A 16,805-nucleotide genomic window follows, 5' to 3' on the forward strand; every position below is an offset into this window, starting at 1 on the left:
TGTCACCCACCTGTGCTTTATTGTCCCGTTACCCCATGTCTGTGTATATAAGCTCCCCGTTTTGGTTCAATCCTTGTTGTGACATTGTTCATGTCAGCGTCGATATCTCGTCCATGTCTGCGTCCACGCCAGGTTTCCCTGTACCCTCCTCTTGCCTCGTTTCCCTGTGAGTTCCTCCGTGCCATTTTCCTGCGTTTGGGTTCACATACCCTGCCCACTCGCTATCCCTGACAACATACACATACAGTAAAGGTGCCTCTTAGCCAATTGGATGCCAGAAATTCTAGGCAATAGCCAATGCCAGAGCAGCTATAAGTATGTTACGTTCTGTATACTGTATTTTTGCCTTTTGTATTCTGAAATTTATTTCCCAACAAGTGGCAATATTCTCCCCTTGAGGCGTGTCTTAAAATTGGAAATTCTGTATGTAGAGACGTTGGCAAGTAGAGGTACCACTGTATGTACAATCCCTTTGCAGAGATTTTCAATTGATAACAGATATCAGCAACAGAGTTGTCGGTATCAGTAACTCCAGTTTGAGATTTCGCCATTTCACTTCAGTGAAATTTGATTTTAAGATACCTGAAAGGAATGAGTTGATCATATGATAACCTATAACTTAATCCTAATTTATGATTTCTACTTGAGTTGTTTTGTTTTTAAATAACATTCCATAGATTCTGAGGGGGAGCAAGGACTGACAGTTTAGGTAACAGCGATGAAGCCCACCTGGACCGACTGGTGTCAATATTGACATAGGGTTATCACAGTGATGTTGTGATGAGTCACAAGCATGGGAGATCAGGGGCCATACTTCTTTTAGCCCACTGCAGAGTGATTTTTGACATACATAAAGTCAGGATGACCTAACAAGAGTGCAAACCTGTCAATCAATGGCAAACTAAACAACAAGAAAGGCGGAAGAGCAGTGAAAACAATACTCTACCAATGGAAAAGGACAAGAATATGTGGGAGGGCAATGGTGAAAAAAAAAAGACAGGAGGAGAAAACAGTGTTAGGGGATCTCTGTGGAGACCACATGAAAGAAAGGAATGTTGTTTCTGGGTGCAGCCAGTTCAATTGTGAGTTATTCTCCCACAGGGGAGACTAATTGCTTGTTGATCTAATGTTTTATCCTCCTCCTGTGCCGGAAAGCAACACAGCCAAGGAGTGACGGGCGCATGCACGACAGGAACACTTGGCATTTTGGAATTGAATAATGCAGTCAAACATTGTTCAGTCTATTGTGGTCTGTTCTGTATAACCTCTATGGATTTGCTTACATTTTACCCACTTACAGTACTTACTGTATTTTCTCATATACAGTATTCTATTTTTATCCGTAAAGCAGATCAGTAATATGTTAGCTAAAGACTTTAACCGTAGTTTTCATGCACATATGTCACAGATGTCTTCAGTTACTCTCAAATTTTTCAGATTCTAATGTAAGATAACTTTCAATTGACACATTTTATGAAAAATCTGATGGAAAAAGTGGAATATTTTGGCTATGCAGGTCAAGATAAACTTTATGGATCAAATCAATTTTTTTGATGGGGTGCAATTGGCAGAGAACAAAAGTGGTGTTGGTTTTCTCACCTTTTTCATATTCTACACTAAACTAGCTTTCAAATGGCACATTATGCGTACTTATTTATGATTATTATTTCTAACATAGTTTGTGTGTTTAATAATAAACCTTTTTATCCATTTGAATAGGTAAAAATTAGGGCTGTCAAACAATTAAAATTTTTAATTGAGTTAATCACAGCTTAAAAATTAATTAATCGTAATTAATTGCAATTCAAACCATCTCTCAAATATAAATATTGGAATGAAAAGATAAGACACAAGACGGATTTAACATACTGTACATAAGTACTGTATTTGTTTATTATAACAATAAATCCACAAGATTAACATTATTAACAATTTTTCTGTTAAAGGGATCCACGGATAAAAAGACTTGTAGTTCTTAAAAGATAAATGTTAGTACAAGTTATAGTATTTTTATGAATTTAAAAGCCCTCTTAATTTTCGGTCAAAAAAATAAACTAGTAACTCATCATTGTTGATGTCGCCAAGTGGTGACGTCACATCCGTTCATCCACCATGTCTTTAACCAGGTAAGGTAGTGATTGAAATACACCACAAGGTGTCAATGGCGAGTTTTAAATTACTTAGAAATCAAGCCAATGAGTGTATTTTGTCCCTCGACTGACGCCGTAGTTCCCTGTTTCCATTGTACTTCACGGTCATTTGAGTGCTGGCTTCAAAACGGACGAGACCTCTGATAGTTTGTATATTGTGACTAAATATTGCCATCCAGTGTATTGAGCTAAACAAGAGCTAAACGAAATGTTTGAATAGAGTTTGACCAAAGTCTGAGTAAGTTTTATGTGTATTTTGCATAGCTACTTTGATTGGGAATGCCAGTTCTGTTTGCATTGTTTAACCGTGTGAGAATAGGGCCTCATTAATACAGATTGAAGCACTTTTCTTTTTGTGAACACTATTTTTTTTTGGGGGGGGGCCTGGTACTCCAGACTCACCGCTGTTCCAGCTGTTGGGTCTGGCCACCATTAAGCGGATAAAATTTCCAGGGCGGAGCAAGCCACAGCAAACAGACAGCGGAGTGGACCAATCAGCGATGGGCGGATGTGACGTTAGAAACGCGACGAGGGACTTGCGCGCGGAAGTAAACATACGAGGAGAGCGGAGTTTATTCAACATTGCTAGCGCGAGACAGACTGTTGTCAATTACTTGTGTCGATGTGCTTTTGGTAGTTCAAAACTGATTTTACAGTGGATTGGAACATATTCTCGGCTCTCCTGTTCGCCATCTCTGTTGTTGTGGAGACGACTTCCGACGCGGAAGAGTGACGTTGCTCGTTAAGAAGACGTCACGCAAATAAACAAATCTAATTTGACGATTGATTTTGTACTTGCTCGAGAGGCCGTTAATGGGCTGGGTCCCAGACTATTCTCTCAGTGTTTGAAAAATACAGGGAGAACAGTCTGGCCGTGCCAGGCAAGGAAAGAGTTATAGTATTTTTGTTGTGCTTTTACTAAATGATACTTATGTTTGTTGTGAAGGAGTTGGAGCTTATGCCAATAAACAGCACGGTCTAATGAACGCATGTGCCCACTTGCCTTTCTCTGCCTCTTAGCTCTCAATGTGCAAAAAAACGGTGCCATTACAATCTGTTTGAGTCAATGGCGGGTCATTCAGCTCATGTGTTAAATGCGTCAAATATTTTAACAGGAAAAACGTGATTAATTTAAAAAAATTCATTACCGCCCGTTAACGCGATAAATTTGACAGCCCTAGTAAAAATTAAATTGGATCCATTTTTTTCCTTTCACCATTATATTGCATATCGGCAACAATGTATGAGCCAATATATTGCCCACTAAAATTTGTTATCGCAACATGCCTAATCACCAGGGATTGGCCCTCAGCTTCTTTGACACAATGTTGGATTCCTGAAGCCATAGCTGCAAAAAACCTGTGCAGTTAGCATTTAGTTTACGTAAATATTGGGAACTATGATGCTAGTCAGTAAGCAAATTAGTGGGCACCATATCACAAAGCTTTTACCGTTGAAATTTGTTGTAAATAAATGTTTAAATCCCTGTATTCTTTATAGAAATAGATGTAAAACAGTCTCAATTCTTGGTTAAAAGCAAAATAAAAACAGAAAAATGTGCATTTAGCATTTAAATATTGCAAACTATGAGGCTAGTCAGTAATGAAATTAGCGGCCGCAATATGTAAACAAAAAGCTTTTACCGTTGAAAATTCTTGTGAATGAATGCTTAAATCCCTGAATTCTTTATAGATACGGACGTAAAACAGTCTCGATTAAAGCAAAAAAAAAAAAAAAAAAACTTCATGCAGCTAGCAGAAACGTGTAGCTAGCATTTATTTTATGTAAATATTGCGAACTATGATGCTAGTCAATAAGCAAATTAGTGGCCGTCATATGTAAACAAAGCTTTTTCCATTGAAAATTCTTGTGAATAAATGCTTAAATCCTTGAATTCCTTATAGATATGACGTAAAACAATATCGATTCTTGATTAAAAGCAAAAACAAAACAAAAAACGGGCAGTTAGCATTTATTTTACGTAAATATTGCGAACTATGATGCTAGTCAGTAAGCAAATTAGCGGCTGCCATATGTAAACAAAGAGCTTTTTCGATTGAAAATTCTTTTGAATAAAATGAATAAAAGTCCCTGAATTCTTAATAGATATGGATGTAATGAGGATGTAATGTGGATGAAAAATAATAATTACCTTGAATCCTCGAACACATCACTCCTGAGACAATCCTTCCTATTTGTATGCAGTACAGCTTTTGTAGTTTTTCAACCTAAATCCGGCGTTAGACCGCTGCATGTGACCGACTGCTTATAAATGAAGCGGAGTGTGGGATGGCCCCAGTGAATAGGTTCAGTTCCTATTCAGTAAGGTGCTCATTTGAGATTGATTGGTTGTGTAACTCTGTGACTGACTGCTGACCACTCCAAGAGTGTAACCCACTTTTTACCTTAAGTCAGGTGGGAAAGACTTAATCTTCCCGAAACACCGAACAGGATAAGCATTACTGATACACTCCAGATAATAGATGGTTGGCAATTTTGTTTCATGCATTTTTGGCATATAGATGAATGTGTTCATACATTTACACTCCATTAAACCAACAGTACAGTATCTATTTGTTTTCATCTAATGTCACTACACATTTTTGTTCTGCATTTTATCATCTTGGAATTGCTAATATTTCTCAGTTATTGCTATGGCAGCAGTTTTGCCCTCGCGGCCGATGGGGGTTTAACAGTCTCAATATCCTTGTATTAGGAGACACCTATGCAAAATATGATGTAATTACACACAGATAGACGGAAACAATGCTGCAATTTATATTGCTTTCCCGCAAACACTACAAGACTGTGAATACTTCCACACAAACATACTTACTCATGGTCGTAAGATAGCTCGGGTGCAATCGCGGCATTGCAGTTTGTTTTTCTCCTTATGAAGCCAGGCTTTAATCTGCTTCACAGCTCCCGGGGTTGTTTTATAAGCTGTTTGTAGTTTTCCTGGTCTAGCCTGTGTGTATGCAATGCATGCATGTTTGTATGTGTTGACTGGGTCCAAACCCTGTTTTGTGACGAAACATCAAGCCAGTCAGTTAGCCGCCGGTGTGTCTGGCGGTAGCACCAAAGTAGAACACTCACTCTTGGGTGCAATGGGCAATGTCTGTGTGTGTGCACGTGTGCATTTAGGCCTCCATCTTTCTCCTTCACCTAGATTTTTCACTTCCACTCAATATCCTTCGCCGGCAGCTCATCAGAGACTGTGGTTGAAAAAAAAAAAGAAAAGGTTGGGGTTCTGCTCTTCCATTTTTAACAGAGTAATAGCATGTCAATGCATTTTTTAAGAAGCATGCATAAAATCTTAAAAGCTTGTTTTATACAAAGATTTACATTTACTATGCAGTGGTTACACTCCTCCGAGGGGGAAACGCCAACACTTTGGTCATTATTACTTTTTAAAGCCTGCACTAAAGTGATAATAAATGTCTCTTAGACACAGCACAAAGAAGTGTGTTAACAACACTGCCGAATTAATTCATGTAGTTTGTTTTGATATTTATAGCTTCCCCTGCCCTCTTACACGTAGTATTAAAACTTAAATTGTCAGCATGAATCAAGTCACCAACATTGCATATACGTGAAACAAGACAAACAGTAAGCTGTTTGTCTAATTAACTTCATAATGGGAGGTGCAGATTCCTCACTGCCTTCAGTGGCGTTCCTAGCCTACAAGGTGCCCTGGGCGACAAGATGCTTTGCCCCCCGCCCCCAAATTAAAATAACAAATAAAATAACAATCAAAATAAATAAAAACAATATACTTAACACAAACCAATAACCAAAACATAGTATTTGCTAAGAATTTTACACTCACAAAAATGAGTACACCCCTCGCATTTCTGCAGATATGAAGATATCTTTTCATAGGAGAACACTGACAAAATGACACTTTGACACAATGAAAAGTAGTCTGTGTGCAGTTTATATAATAGAGTTCATTTATTTTCCCCTCAAAATAACTCAAAATATAGCCATTAATATCTAAACCCCTGGCAGCAAAAGTGAGTACACCCCTATGAAAAAACGTACAACCCTAAATGTCCAAAATGCCATGTGACTCGTTACAGGAAGGCTGTCAGCCTTGCTGCAGAGATTGAAGAGGTGGGGGGGTCAGCCTGTTAGTGCTCAGACCATACATCAAATTGGTGTGCATGGCTGTCATCCCAGGAGGAAGCCTCTTCTGAAGACAGTACACAAGAAAGCCCGCAAACAGTTTGCTGAAGACATGTCAACAAAGCACATGGAGTACTGGAACCATGTCCTATGGTCTGATGAGACGGGCGGGCTTTCTTACGTCTTATGTCTCTGAACGTTCTTGGGGGTAATTTATATTGTCAGTTTTGTGTAGAGATTCCAAATGCTCCTCAGTGACAGCGAACAAACACTTTTAATTTTTTCATTAGTAACACATCTTAATTCTATTAATTTATTTACACTTCCCCCTTTACTAAAGTTGTTTCTTTACAACAAAAAAGCAACAACGGTGGCAGGCAGATACCACTTTACTTTTTTTCAGGTCCTTCATTGTCAAACAGAAGAAGCATGGCAAAACGCCACGCAAAAAAATATCAAAATGACTTACCTCTTTGGAATACGCTGTGGCAAGCAATTGCTCGGGATTGTCATTTGTTGGACCCAGACCACCAACAAAATTTTTACTGCATATGAAGGTGAATGACTTCACCTTGCTGGTGTTAAACTGGTCTTTTGGACGTCCGCACAAGCTGATCTATTGTTCACATTTTTTCCTTTGAGTCTTTGGTTTTGGGAAACGTATGAAGAAAACATCTTTCATATGTGGACGGTCGTAATGTCTAGAGTCATTTCTACAAGTTCCGTTGTAGCAGTGTTTGATCGGCATGTTAGTTTTTTAAATATTACCGGAGAAAACTAGTAGAAATATAATGGTTTGTATGCGAGGGCGTGTCTATAATGTCCAGTGTTGGGAGTAACGCCGTTATAAATAACGCCGTTACGTAACGGCGTTATTTTTTCAGTAACGGGGTAATCTAACTAATTACTTTTCCCGCCATTACAACGCCGTTACCGTTACTGACGGTCAAAAGCGGTGCGTTACTTACTCTGAATAAATTGAAGAAACTACCAGCCGTGTCAAGTCGACTCTCTGCTCTGTTGATTTGCCATCCAAGACTTGGGGTGCGTTCAGGTTCGAGAATAGCGCACGTACTTCTGACTCCAAGCTGTTTGGCCCTGCTCATTCAATTAGACAATGCTTTCCAAAGTTTGGTAACGTTTCTCTGTTTGCTACACCTGATGCTAGCCTCGTTCCCATCTCCCACTGTCAGCCAGCAATAATTTTGCTTCCATCTTGAGGACGGCAGACGCTTTGAAGGTGACGGAAATTGTCGGGAAAAGAGCCTACCTAAATGCAGCCCCTCGAGAGATGCGATGGAAGTGATTGTGATTCGCTGAGGGTTAGAGTCATGTGTCGTGGTAAGCCAATCAGAGCCGGTGATTTCACAAGCAAACCGGAACAGCGCGTGCGGCAAACACACACACGCAAAACAGATGCACAGGGTCGGGATGGTAGAGCATACAGAAGAAAAATTGTCCTTTAAGAGGTGGAGATATAGACACTATTTCAAGTTTGTCGAAATTAAATGAAAGAAGCTGCATGTAATGTGTAATTTATGTCCCGGGGCAAAGCTTTTGTGGTAAGCAATTCAAATCTGCTGAAGCACCTAACAAGTTAACTACCTGTCTATTCTTCTCTATTCCACTGACTCGAATACTGCTCAGAAAATTTCAAATTCTTTGACATACAACAAGTTCTTTTTAAAGTAACGGAAATAGTTACTTTCCCTGGTAACTAGTCACTTTTAGTATAGAGTAATTCAGTTACTAACTCAGTTACTTTTTGGAAGAAGTACTGAGTAATGTAACTAATTACTTTTTTAAAGTAACGTGCCCAACACTGATAATGTCCCACTTCCGCTTTATGATGTGACGTCACGGTCTAAAAATAGCATTGGTGCGATACGCTATTCTCATAGCAAATCGCTGATACATACAGTAACAAAGTCTAGCTCTAAACTTAATTACAAATGCATACACAAACATATATTAGCTGAAACAGCCTAATGTGGGCCAAACCAGAGGGCAGCTGTCCTTTATCCATGCCAGACGAGTCTCCTCCTCAGTCATGCAAGGCTTCAGTCCAGCCAGACCCAACGCTGCCACCAGAGGGCAGTGTAACCTCCATCATTAAACAAAATACAATACTTTTGGGATTTTTGGTTATTATTGGTTATTTGAGATTGAGGGGCACTTAAAGGATCTATTCCAAGTTACATGGAAATTTGTGTGTCATCGTCAGCGTAGGAACGGAACTCATCCATAACTACCTGTAGTAGACAATCACTCGCGTGCACCTCTAGTGCGTGCGCCCCTAGCAATTTGCCGACCGGAGCGGCCGCCCAACACAACCGTGCAAGGAACCGCCATTGACTGCGTTCGCCAACAAGTCACATCAAGTAAGGCAGCTGAAATATTAAACTCTTTTATCATAATCTATTCAGTAAATCCTTCCTGTACTGTGTCCATATCCGCACTTTGCAGTCTTTTGGGATGTGATGCTATAAACAAACAAGGTTGTCGCCTCAATTTCAACGCTCATATCTTCCACAATAATCTTTGTCCTCCACTGTGGCCTTTACGCATTAAAGGCTACTGTGTTGTTTAAATCCACCACAGCTGACTGACAGTGAGCCACCACTGTCCGTAAAGTCGCCCCTAGGGAAGCCGCTCATAATCTAATAACCATTGCTCAAACAAAGCAATGTCACTGCTGCATGCCGATGCAAATCTAATTATGGAACATTGACATCTCAGTTTGGGTTTTGGCTTCCAGACTTTCGTTTTTGCCATTGAATTGATGGCTTTAAAATGAAATAAAAGAGGAGTTATTCAGAATGTGTCAAGCTTTCCTCCACCTGCTCCAAAGTGTGATTATAAGGTGTAAAGTGCTTGTCCAAGAGTGAATACGTCCAACTGCCGGGTGTTTTCAGTGCTTTTAGTGCTGTGTATTGATTTTGCACATTAAAAGAGAAAACATGGTGACCCTTTAAACTTGAACTGTATCGATTTATTTATTTTTGGGGTTTCACAATCCGATTTGATATTTTATATTAGATGTCCATCCGAAAATGGATAGATGTATCAATTTCTAGAACACACTTAAACATACAATGTATTTCATTAGCACTGTAAAACATACTTCAGATTTTACTTTATTTGATGAGATTATTTATCAAGATTTCCATAAAAAAAAAAAAAAAAAAATTCAGGAATTTTTTTTTGTGTATTGTTCATCCATCTGTTCTTCCATCCATCGTTCAATCCCACTTCTTATTCTGGGATTGCGGGTAAACCTATTTCATCCACTCTGTAAGTGTTTGGGTCCACACAGGACTGGTCTACATATCACCATATAATAATAATCCTTTAACATTCCCACCAATGGATGATTTTTTCCCCTCAATTAACCTCACATTCATGTTATAAATACGTGTGAGGAAATTGGAGTACGCAGAGAAAACCCATGCAAACTCGGGTAGAACATGCTAATTCCAAATTGGAAGGCCAAAGCGTAAATGTAAAGCCCGAACCAAATAATATGTTTTGTATTTTACCAAACCTTTATAGAACTAGAAACATGAATAATGCATAAAGCAGTCAGTAAAACAACATTGAGTCGGGTTGAATACTGCCAACTGTCAGTCTCAGTGTATCTCTGTCCAAATTTATGTCATGATGCATCATCCTTGTGGATTAACGATTGGTTTGTCTTTTTTATTTTATTTTTTTCGCAGCGTGCCCACCAGGTACCTTCAAGTCGACGCAGGGTCCCGGTCTGTGCCTTCAGTGCCCTCCAAACAGCCGCTCCACTGCCGAGGCCGCCACCATCTGTGTCTGTCGTAATGGTTACTACCGGGGTGACGCTGATCAGCCAGACGAACCCTGCACCAGTGAGTACATGACATGACATGACATGACATGCATTTTCTGACCGTAATCTGACATTTGCATATAAACATTGTTCACTTTAGCTTTAACATCAATGTGACACAATGCAAAGGAAGTTGATTTCTTGCTCTAGTTAGAGTCAACTAGTTAGTGACAGATAGGACCTTCTCATTGCAATCCTTCTGTTTTTATAGTAGTAAATAATGTAAATGTAGTGTACAATAAAAAACTCACCAAGCATTAAATCGTCACAAAACTAATATTCACTACACAGACAGTTGTTTGTACATGATGCTGGCGTGTTAAGATCATTTTACACTAGACTTATTGTATAAGAGCAGTTTATTATGAAGCATCTCATGTGTATTTGCGTCAATGGGGAACAAGACCACTGATACTGTAAAATGGTGAAAAAAAAGATATACACTGCATAAAATATAGTTTGATTAAAAGTGATAAAAATGCATGATTTTAGCATTTTTACAGTGATATGAAAAAGTATTTGAACCTTTTGGAATTCCTCACATTTTTGCATAAAATCACCATCAAATGTGATCTGATCTTGAAAATGAAAATACAGTGTCTGCTTTAACTAAAAACATCCAAACATTTATAGGTTTTCATATTTTAATGAGGATAGCATGCAAACTATGTCAGAAGGGGGAAAAATAAGTAAGTGAACCCGCTGCCAAAGGAGACTTAAAGAGCAATTGAAACCAAATTTTACCAAACATTTTAAGTCAGGTGTGTTCCCAATCACTGATGAGTAGTTTAAAGCTGCCCTGCCCCCTATAAAACACACACCTGGTAAGAAATGTCTTGATGGAAAGCATTGTCTGATGTGCATCATGGCTCGGTAAAAAGAGCTGTCTGAAGACCTGCGATCAAGGATTGTTTATTTGTATAAGGCTGGGAAAGGATCAAAAACCATCTCTAAATGTCTGAATGATCATCAATCGACAGTCAGAAAAGTTGTCTACAAATGGAGAAAGTTTGGCACTGTTGCTTCTCTCCCAAGGAGGGGCCGTCCACCAAAGATGACGCCAAGAATTCAGCGTAGAATACTCAGAGATGTAAAAAAAAAGAACCCTAGAGTGTCTGCTAAAGACTTACAGAAATCACTGGCACAGTCCAATATCTCTGTGCACACATCAACTATATGTAAAACAATGGCCAAGAATGGTGTTCATGGGAGGACTCCACAGAGGAAGCTACTGCTGTCCCCCCCCACAAAAAAAACATTGTTGCTCTTTTAACGTTTGCAAAAAGGCACTTGGACACTCCACAGTTTTCATCAGTCCACATTTTGTGGACTGATGAAATCAAAGTTGAATTGTTTGGGAGTAACACACAACATCATGTGTGGAAGAAAAATTGAACAGCTCACCAACATCAATACCTCATCCCCACTGTGAAGCATGCTGGAGGGATTATCATGATTTGGGGCTGTTTCGCTACCTCAGGGCCTGGACAACTGGCAATCATTAATAAAAGAATGAATTCAAAAGTTCATCAGGATGTTTTGCAGGAAAACCTGAGGCCGTCTGTCAGACAGTTGAAGCTAAAAAGAGGACGGATGCTGCAACAAGACAATGATCCAAAACACAGAAGAAAATCAACTTCAGAATGGTTTCAGAAGAACAAAATACCTTACACGTTCTGGAGTGGCCAAGTCAAAGTCCAGACTTGAATCCCATTGAGATGCTGTGGCATGACCTAAAGAAAGTGATTCATGCCTGACAGCCCAGGAATCTGACTGAACTTCAGCAGTTTTATAGAGAAGAATGGGCCTAGATTAGTCCTGATTGATGTGCCAGACTGATCTGCAGCTACAGGAAGTGTATGGTTGAAGTTATTGCTACCAAAGGGTAGGCCACAAAAAATTAAACGTGATGGTTTACTTACTTATTTTTCGACTTTTTGTCATTGTTGGCATACTGTCCTTATTAAAACATGAAAACCTATAAATTTGGGTGGATTTAGTTAAAGCAAATACTGTTTTTTTATTTTCATCTGTGTGATTTTGACAAAGATCAGATCACATTTTTTGGTGATTTTCTGCAGAAATGTGAGAAATTCCAAAAGGTTCAGATACTTTTTCATACCACTGTACTGCCCACCTCTAGTTAAGTGCACTGTTATGTCAGTACAATATTATGTGATTCCCCTTAACAATGGGTCATTTTAGTAGATAATAGGTAACAGTTCTCATTTTTGTGGCACTGTAAATCCACAGATCTAAATAAATTCTGGTCAAGGTATGTGCTTGTTGGTAGTAAACCTCTCTGACTACTACCATCTTCAAAACTTTGTAATTTTGCTTTACCAATATGTTATGAAAAATGATATAAAGGTCCAAAATGTATCCTTTGATTTGGTTACAATTCTCATTTTTGTTGTACTGTAAATCAATGATTCTGAATAACGTCTGGCAAAGGTAGGTAAATATTAGTAGTGGACCTCTCTGACTACTCACAAGCTCAAAACTATATGTTTTTAAATTTTTTTTTAAATAAAATTAAACATCGATAGCAGTTACTCACAATGTTACTCATACTTGAGTATTCTTTTCACCAAAAACTTTTTTACTTGTACTTGAGTAATATTATTTTGAAGTAACGCGACTCTAACCTGATTAAAATTTTTGGCTATTATACCCACCTCTGCACATAACGCACATACAGATGGATTTAAGATTAAGTGACTTTATTTCCTTTATTAAATGATGACAATGGTGGCGTTATATATTTTTTGAGTGCTTAGAGTGTTTTAAAGAGTTAGGAACAACGCGTTGATGAACATTTCTCAGTCTGGTTTTCGCAGTCATCATAGTTCTTTGCAGTGCATGTGTGTAGCAACAGGAACAGCAGGAAGTATCAGCATACTGATTTTCTTTTTTAAATACTATCAAGTAAATGATGATGCTGTGACTGGCTTTCCTGGAACTCCAACAGATAGTACCAGGACATTGTTACTTCTCAGCTTCTGCCTGAGTAATTAGGACTTGAGGGGGTGAGAGCAGACGGACAGAAAAAGGAACACCAGAGATAACTGTATTTACCTCTTTGCTGCTCCTTTCACAGCAGGTTCATAGTGTGTTTTTTTTAATGTTTTTATTATACAGTCATGGCTAATTGGAAATTTTGTAATTGCTTATCTACTCATGAATTTAATGGGCATAAAAACATGTTTTGTATTTTTTTGTTTTAACTTTTAAATCAAAGCCTTAAGGCTGTGGAGGAGCCCCATTGCACCACAGCTGTCTGCTTGCCTGTTCCAACTGCTCCCCAATGAATCCATCCACACCTTTAGGCTTTGGAGCTTTTCTCGTCATGTCTGGCATCCCTTGGCACAGAATACAATGTCTCTCTGGTGAATTACTGGTTGCTCCATCAAGCACACCATCTGCCTCTACCTTGAGGCCCTCGACTCTCCCTCAGCCGTCTTCGCACGAGGTCCCTAGTGGAAGTTGTTGGACCCAAGTATCTGTCCCATTTCTAGATGCAGACCATGTTGTCTCTTGCGCTTTTTAATCTGACCACATCAAATTGTTTGTTCTAATTACTTTATGGAAAAGTGCACAAGACTTTTAGCAAAGATTATGCATATATATTTTTGTTGTTGTTAGGTTGTTAAGGTGTGCGGAATGGAGTGGATCCCTAGGCAGACAAGCACAAGTTTGTGATGAGTGAAATTATTTACTTGTCCGAGATCGGATGGCGTGATTGAAGCCAGAGCCTAGGCAGAGGGGGAGTAGACCACTGTAAGGAGTGTGGAGGTTTCCACTTGGGGTAGTCAAGTTTGTGTGAAGCGATGGGACTCGGGAAGGTGGCAGGCGTAGTAATCCGACGAGAGGCGCCCTAAAACAGGTCCTGGGCAAGAGCTGAAAAAATGTCTTGAGCAGGTGATCAGAGATAACAATCTAATGAATGCGAGAACTGACGGAGGAACCAGACAAGTTGATCAGACGACGAAGGGGCGGCGCCACTGACTTGTAAAGATGGCTGATTATCATTGCCAGCACCTGTGGCCGCTCCACCCGTCTAAACTTCAACCTGCAATCAGATTAAAAATATGTACACCTGCCCAAGGTGGGCCATGTCTAAGGAGGGAGGAGCAGAGGCCCTAACAAAGGTGGTGTAATTGATGGTAGCTTTGCATGACATTGCAAAAGCTACCATGTATGATATTAAGAGGTGGGGAGAGTAGCCAAAAATTTTACTCATCCATCCATCATCTTCCGCTTGCTCCAGGGTCAGGTCGCGGGGGCAGCAGCTTTAACAGGGAAGCCCAGACTTCCTTCTCCCCTACTACTTCAACCAGCTCCTGCGGCAGGATCCCAAGGTGTTCCCAGACCAGCCGAGAGACAGAGTCTCTCCAGTGTGTCCTGGGTCGTCCCCAGGGCCTCCTGCAGGTGGGACATGCCCGGACCACCTCTCCGGGGAGGCGTCCAGGAGGCATCCGAACCAGATGCCCAAGCCACCTCAGCTGGCGACTCTCAATGCGGAGGAGCTTGACGCCGAGTCCCTCCCGGATGACGGAGCTCCTCACCCTATCTCGAAGGGAGAGCCCGGACACCCTGCGGTGGAAACTCATTTTGGATCTTGTTCTTTCGGTCACGATCCACAGCTCGTGACCATAGGTGAGGGTTCGAACGTAGATCGACTGGTAAATCGAGAGCTTTGCCTTTCGGCTCAGCTACTTTTTCCCCACTACGGACCAGTGCAGAGTCCGCATTACTGCAGACGTTGCACTAATCCGCCTGTCGATCTCCCGCTCCCTCCTACCCTTACTCATGAACAAGACTTTAAGATACTTGAACTCCTCCACTTGGGGCAGGATCGCATCCCCGACCCGAAGAGGGCACTCCACCCTTTTTCGACCGAGGACCATGGTCTTGGATTTGGAGGTGCTGATGTTCATCCCAACCGCTTCACACTTGGCTGCAAAGTGCTCCAGTTGGAGGTCATGGCTTGATGAAGCCAACAGCATCACATCATCTGCGAAAAGCAGAGATGCAATGCTGAGGTCACCAAACCGGACGCCCTCAACGCTTCGGCTGCGCCTAGAAATTCTGTCTATAAAAATTATGAACAGAATCGGTGACAAAGGGCAGCCTTGGCGGAGTTCAACCCTCACTGGGAACGAATTCTACTTACTTACTGCCAGCAATGCGGACCAAACTCTGACACCGGTCTTACAGGGACCGAACAGCCCTTACCAATGGGCTCGGTACCCCATACTCCCGGAGCACCCCCCACAGGACTCTCCGAGGCAAACGGTCGAACGCCATCTCCAAATCCACAAAAAACATGTAGACTGGTTGGGCAAATTCCGATGCCCCCTCGAGGACCCTGCTGAGGGTATAGAGCTGGTCCACTGTTCCACGGCCGGGACGAAAACCACACTGCTCCTCCTGAATCCGAGATTCGACTTCCCGACGGACCCTCCTTTCCAGCACCCCTGAATAGACTTTACCGGAGAGGCTGAGGAGTGTGATGCCTCTATAATTGGAACACATGGGGGGCCACCATCCCGATCTGCCAATCCAGAGGCAGTGTCCCCAATGTCCACGAGATGTTGTAGATGTGTGTCAGCCACGACAGCCCCACAACATCCAGAGCCCTTAGTAACTCCGGGCGGATCTCATCGACCCCCGGGGCCTTGCCACCGAGGAGCTTTCCAACCACCTCAGTGACTTCAACCCCAGGGATCGGAGAGCCCACCTCAGAGTCCCCAGACTCTGCTTCCTCAAAGGAAGGCGTGTCGGCGGAATTGAGGAGGTCTTTGAAGTTTTCTCCTCACAGACTCACAACGTCCCGTGTCGAGGTCAGCAGTGCCCCATCTTCACTATACACAATGGTGCACTGTTATCCTCTCCTCAGACGCCAGATGGTGGACCGGAATTTCCTCGAAGCTGTCCGGAAGTCGTTTTCCATGGCCTCCCCAGACTCCTCCCATGTCCGAGTTTTTGAACATTTTTTAAAAATTTTACTCAAGTAGTGTTATTTAAAAAATAATATTACTCAAGTAAAAGTAATCCTCCAAAAAATGTACTCAAGTACAAGTGAAAATGTATTTGATGAAAAGAATTCTTAAGTAATAATCTTGAGTAACATTGTGAGTAACTGCTTAAGTTGTTTGATTTTTTTTTTCTCAGCATCAAGTTATCTATATGAATTATTATTATACTGTAAGATAACATAGTAAATAACCACAATAAGCCAAAGAAATACAAAAAAAGATAACATTGAATCCCCATGAAAGAAAAAAATCTACAGAAATTGTGCATTATTCATCCAAACGGTATGAGTGCCCTCTCGTGGAGAAAACAAATTTCCCATGAGGAAACTAAAAGGATCATATTATCGGTTTTCCGTGGTCAATTGTTGCCAAAAAAAACTTGAGCGAGCCTCAGGCAGCTTGAGCTGCCAGGTTGGCTGATTTTCCGCTATCAAGGTTTTTTTTTTTTTTTCTCTACAGTGTTTTAGCCTGTGGCGTTAACTGCAGTTTTGTCGGAAAGGCTCTAATTCTGAATGAATGGAGTATACTGACTTCGTATCCCATGATCATCCTGTGTTCACACAGCCAATGGGATGAGCCTTGTGGGATCTAATAGGGGAAATCACTGTCCTGTTATATGATATCTAGTGA

The 16,805-nt window shown here is 40.8% G+C and overlaps 1 protein-coding gene across 2 annotated transcripts in view; it reads left to right on the forward strand.

Moving 5' to 3' along the window:
• Positions 1-16,805, forward strand: part of LOC130929707 (ephrin type-B receptor 1-B) — a 423,699-nt gene that overhangs the window by 219,971 nt on the left and 186,923 nt on the right. For both annotated transcript variants that reach the window (XM_057857112.1, XM_057857113.1), the window contains exon 4: positions 9,998-10,153. In XM_057857112.1, the coding sequence (XP_057713095.1) occupies positions 9,998-10,153 (156 nt within the window). The remainder of the gene's footprint in view (positions 1-9,997; positions 10,154-16,805) is intronic.

The sequence above is a fragment of the Corythoichthys intestinalis genome, chromosome 14 (assembly GCF_030265065.1).
Source record: "Corythoichthys intestinalis isolate RoL2023-P3 chromosome 14, ASM3026506v1, whole genome shotgun sequence".
NCBI lineage: Eukaryota > Metazoa > Chordata > Actinopteri > Syngnathiformes > Syngnathidae > Corythoichthys > Corythoichthys intestinalis.